Raw genomic sequence first — 5,000 nt, forward strand, 5'->3', positions numbered from 1 at the left:
GGACAATCTTTCATCTCTCCGGGAAGGAAAGAGATGAAAGACCCTGGGAATGAGAGTCTGAAGCACGTTCGAGTGGGGTTCGAACTTGGATGGGACACTATCGCAAAATGGCCATTTTTATACTAGAGACGCGTAATTCGCCTGGGACGAACTTGGGCAAACATTTTTTCTGCGTCTGTTAAATTCGTCTAGTCTAAAGACAGCCACATGACGCATTATGCGTCTGGACAGTGTCTACTTTGGTGCGTCTTCGAAGACGCACTAAACTGGAAAGTTCGTTCAGACGCATTATGCGTCTTGTGCCCGTCTTTATACAAGACGAATTTAACAGATGCAGAAAAATGTTTGCCCAAGTTCGTCCCAGACGAATTATGCGTTTCATACAGTTCGTCCCGTCTTTACACTAGACGGATAACATGAGAGACGCATAATTCGTCTAGACGGATTATGCGTCTCAAGTATAAAAAAGGCCAATAGCAGTAATGAAGACATTTATCCTTTTTTCATACTTGATTTCTTTTCTATTTGGTTGTTAAAGGCTTTTTGCTAATGTCTTTTCACGTTTTTGATTCCTGTATTGGGAGGAATGGTGTTGGAATTCCCAAACATTGCTTTCTTATAACGGGTGTTGACTCGCCAAATGAACACACTCGTTCGATTGATAATTGCTTCAGCTTGGCACAATGGCCGATTGAACACACGGGTTCGATTCACAAAATGTTTGGCACAATAGCCAAATTGAAGAGACTGGTTTGATTCACAAAATGTTTTGGACCGGCTGAACAAACTGGTTCGCAAGAAACAGGTCGATTGGAGTATTTTATCCAAGAATAGTCTCAGTAGAACACACAAGAACGAAGCAAGATCAAGAAATAACGTAGGAAATTCTCCTTGCCTTTAGAGCTTGCCGTTCTCAAAGAAAAATCATCTGTCCACTTTATCAAATACTTTCAGATGTGACGTTATTGTGTCAATCATTGCGGGCGGGAAGGATTCCAAACTATTCATGTCGAAAACACAGAACTCCGTGGCGCGTGGTTTAACGCGCTCATTTCAGCAGAGGGCTTGGGTTCGCACTCACGCACGTGTTATTAGTCCCCCGGAATTTTGGGGTTCAATATCCGCGGGGTATGCACACGAAGGAAAAAAGAAGAAAAAGGAACTGGCCCGAATTGTTACCGTGCCTAAAAGCCTTCACTATTTTTCAGACAAGTAGGGCAAGAAACGCGAGTCTGTAACTGGTCCCCTCGCGCGTGACAGGCGGTGCGCGCTCTCCACGCGATTGACTCCGCTTGCTCGAAAACTGAGAAATCGTAAGCTTTGTTTGAAAGTAACCATAGGCAACACGGGTAATGAAAGACAGTTACTTAATTTAAGAGTCAAAGCACATCATCTCAATGCTACTGTCTTAATCCTATTAAAGTGAAGATGTTATTTCAAGAAAATCGTTGGCGCTTTTCCACAAATGTTCATAGCACAGCAAAAATTACGAAGAAACGTTCAAATTATTAAAATAAGTTTCTTCTCCGGGCTCCGTTACAAAGACATCTTGTTTTCCTCCTTTTTCAAAATGTTCGTGGGATTGAATTTCTTGTCTGTTTTTCAGTAATCGAAGACGTCTGTACTCCTTCGCTTTGCACACTATCTTGTCGCGTTTCTCTCTGGCAGCTATGTACTCGGTGCGAAACGTTTTAAGATAAAACGTTCGCGCGTTTTCCAAGTGATGCAGTTCCCTCTCTAAGCACATGTCATGAAGTCTGTTGATTTTTTGTACGTGTTCCTCCGTTTTAGAACTTGCGAGTGCCATTGCGAAATCTCTGAGTCTTGTAAACTTTACCGGGTCTTCACCTTGCTGCTACTTCTTTGCTGGTGTTCGACGAGACATTTCTTCTTTGAAGTCTCTTGTTTTAGTTTTATTTACACTTCGACTCAATAGTGCTCATCCGAATTCTTCCCAAAAACAACATTTGAAACTCTTAGCGTCGTTACTAAATAATTAATTGCATCCACTCAGCCAGCAATGTTCATCTTCTGCCCCTCCCCGTTGAAAAGAACAAATTAAATTATTTTGATGGCCGCAGAAAGGATGTTTTGGACGTCAAATCAGTTTGACTAGGATATTGACAAAAACGACATTGAGTTGGCCAGGTTTTCATACTTTGGGAATAACTCAAAAATAAAATATAATTAAGCAAATTTTGCGTTTGTTTGACGTTTATATTTGTTCGTTAAAGCGACAAACAGCTTGATGGTGCTTTAACTGAAAACTATCGAGTGGCATTTGTAGTTTTAATTGGAAAGTTTTTCAAAAGGTAAAACGTTATTTCGAGTGATCAAACTATCGACACAGGTGCCACCTTGCGAATAAAAACGTCTTTCGGCAACAAATAAATAAGTTTTGGCACTTCCCTGGAACGAATCATGACCAAAACTAGCAAACTACCGGTAAGCTTTGTGCATTTCAATTCGAATCGCTGCCTTGTAGCCAAGCATTGCCAAGCATTGCCAAGCATCACCTTATTTGTGACGCGAAAAAGTTAGATTTTGCACTTTGAAAGAAATTGCGTGCGAAATAAATTTCGCAAAGAACAATCGATATTTTAATTTTGAAAAGCAATGTATTACGCGGAAGTTACAAAATTTACAAAGGAGCAATTACAGAACACAGGGCTATATTAGAGACCGGCAGAGGAAAACGAGCCGTCAGCAGACACTCCATACGTTGCCCCGAATTCTGTATTTGTTATCCACAAAGCAAAAAACTGAGGACTGTTCGAACGAAGTGCTCAAGAGTTGGGGTTAGCTACAAAGCACTTCACCGCACAAGCTGACAAATCTCAGAGAGCACTGCTTTTGTCCACTGTCAGACGGTGTTCCTCTTTGGCGGATAAAACTCGCTTCCGCCGGATAACTTTCACAAACAGGATTCCTGTTTTCACAAGGTCTTCGTGAACTACAACTATGATTTTTACAATGCTTTCATCTGGGCGGGCCTCTCGCATATTCCAGTCTCCGGAATACAAAAAAAGCAACAAGACCAAACGCACAATATTCCGATTTAATTTCCTACAACATGCGGAAGAGCAATTCTGTTGGCGGTTAAAAGTCCAAAGTTCCATCAAACAATGTAAGATCCTCACGAGGAACGCATCCTTCGGGAGAAACCAACAATTTTTAGTTCTACACATTTCTATAAAGACACAGTACTATAGTTAAAAACCTATAATAACGCTAACTTTTGCTTTTTCTCGACAAATGGAGAAGACCAGTTCACGGGCTGCAAAAAATGTCAGTCCAGACGCGGACAACAGGCTACACCTAAGTTAAGAATGCCTTACGTATTAGTCAAGTCCTTGTTAGATCTCCCAAGTCGCTCGCTTTTGTTTGACGAAGTCAGGAATATTTGAATAAACTTTATCTCTTTGTCTTTTTCACTCGCATAAATTGAAAAGAGCCTCTCGATCGCGGAAAAAAGGACGAACACTTCTCTCAGTCTACTCCTCCACTTCGGTTATCTCTTCTTTAACAAAGAACTCAACAGACTCATCCTCAAACTCCTCCGCATTGCTATCCAGCTCATCTGTTTCAACACCTATAACGAAAAACCGCATAGAAACCGGTAAATAAACAGACAGAATGAGGTCGCGGGACATCGATAGGCTTCGAGACTCGAACTTGGGGAGCGGGCAAAATGGGAGAGCATGATGGGAAATTGGAAATAAATTTGAACGAGTCTCTGGATATTTTTGCAAGGAACCTTGCGAGGAACGATTTGCAAACGGTTACCCTGTTAACACACTAGAAACGAGAAGTGTCGCATCTGGAATGGTGTTAGTCAATACTAACTTCTTACTAACCGAGCGCAAGAGCCGTACTGGGGAACATTGGCCAGAGGTCGTGGCAGTCAAAAACGACCAAGGGCCAATTTTCCGCAATACGGAGCAAGTGAATTTTATAAATTTTTTATGCTATGGCATTGTTTGTTTTACCGATCGTACACTTCTCCGCTTGATGACTGTTCGTAAATTCCGTTCGCTATAATTGTACTGTTTTTTAAACTTTTTGTGTTTTGCTCAACTTCAATTTCCCGGGAGAGAGAACATATAAATTCGGACCAAAACTAGCCAATCAGAGTTCTCTATTTAGCCTGAGAATTGCTCTCCAGATAATAAGAGATCGTAAACGACCTTGTTTCCGTGAACACGGGAGAGAAGGTAACAAAGCTAACAATATCTTTTTATCCAAGAATAATCACTCAGTGGAACTGTCTTCGAATTCCCGAAAGCGCATTTACACATGCTTTGTAGATGCTGAAGCCTCCCGCTTTTTGCGTTCGCTAGGAAAAGAGACCTCTGCCATGGGTTGAAACTCACTTTGATCGAACCGCCGTCCACAACCTTGGATGGCACTCTTCAAACCGCATGCCCCATGATATGTTTGCTGATTGTGACTTGAGCCTGCTCTGTCCCGCGCATTCTTTTACAGTATTTCCGCTGTTGTTAAGTGAGCCCACACCACGTGAAGTATCTATCACGTGAGGATTCGGTCGCTAAGTAACCGACGGGCATGCTCAACGCAGTGAGTTTTGACCCATGGCAGAGGTCTATTTTCCTGCACTCGTCAGTCCAGCGAACACAAAAGAAATGAGACCTGCAGGGAAACCCTGATTTTAAAAAATCAGTCTTGACATGTTTTCGAGACAGCCAAAACGATTGAGAAATTTGATTACTTGTAAGAAGTGTTCTTCTTTTAAGACACAGAGGTTTTCACCCAAAACTTCTGGGATTTGCGAGAAACGGGTTGCAGGTTCCACACCCAGCTTCGGAAGATAATTTGGTTCTTTTTCCCTGTAAAGCCTGTTTAAGTTAAAAATTGATTTTCTAAACCATTTTCTGGTGTTTTGGCTGACTGGCTCATTTTTCGTACAACTCGATTTTTGCCCCTTTTTGTTCGCAACTCCGTTGCTCATTTCGAACGTGGCAAATTGTCCTAGAAGCCAA

General features: G+C 41.8%; 1 protein-coding gene across 1 annotated transcript in view; it reads right to left on the reverse strand.

Moving 5' to 3' along the window:
* Positions 1–3,044: 3,044 nt before the first annotated feature.
* The window catches only part of LOC138014457 (eukaryotic translation initiation factor 3 subunit B-like), a 28,233-nt gene continuing 26,277 nt past the window's right edge, over positions 3,045–5,000 (reverse strand). The window contains exon 20 of the mRNA XM_068861528.1: positions 3,045–3,592. Within this exon, the coding sequence (XP_068717629.1) occupies positions 3,495–3,592 (98 nt within the window). The 3' untranslated portion in view covers positions 3,045–3,494. The remainder of the gene's footprint in view (positions 3,593–5,000) is intronic.

This window comes from Montipora capricornis, chromosome 8, assembly GCF_036669925.1.
Source record: "Montipora capricornis isolate CH-2021 chromosome 8, ASM3666992v2, whole genome shotgun sequence".
NCBI lineage: Eukaryota > Metazoa > Cnidaria > Anthozoa > Scleractinia > Acroporidae > Montipora > Montipora capricornis.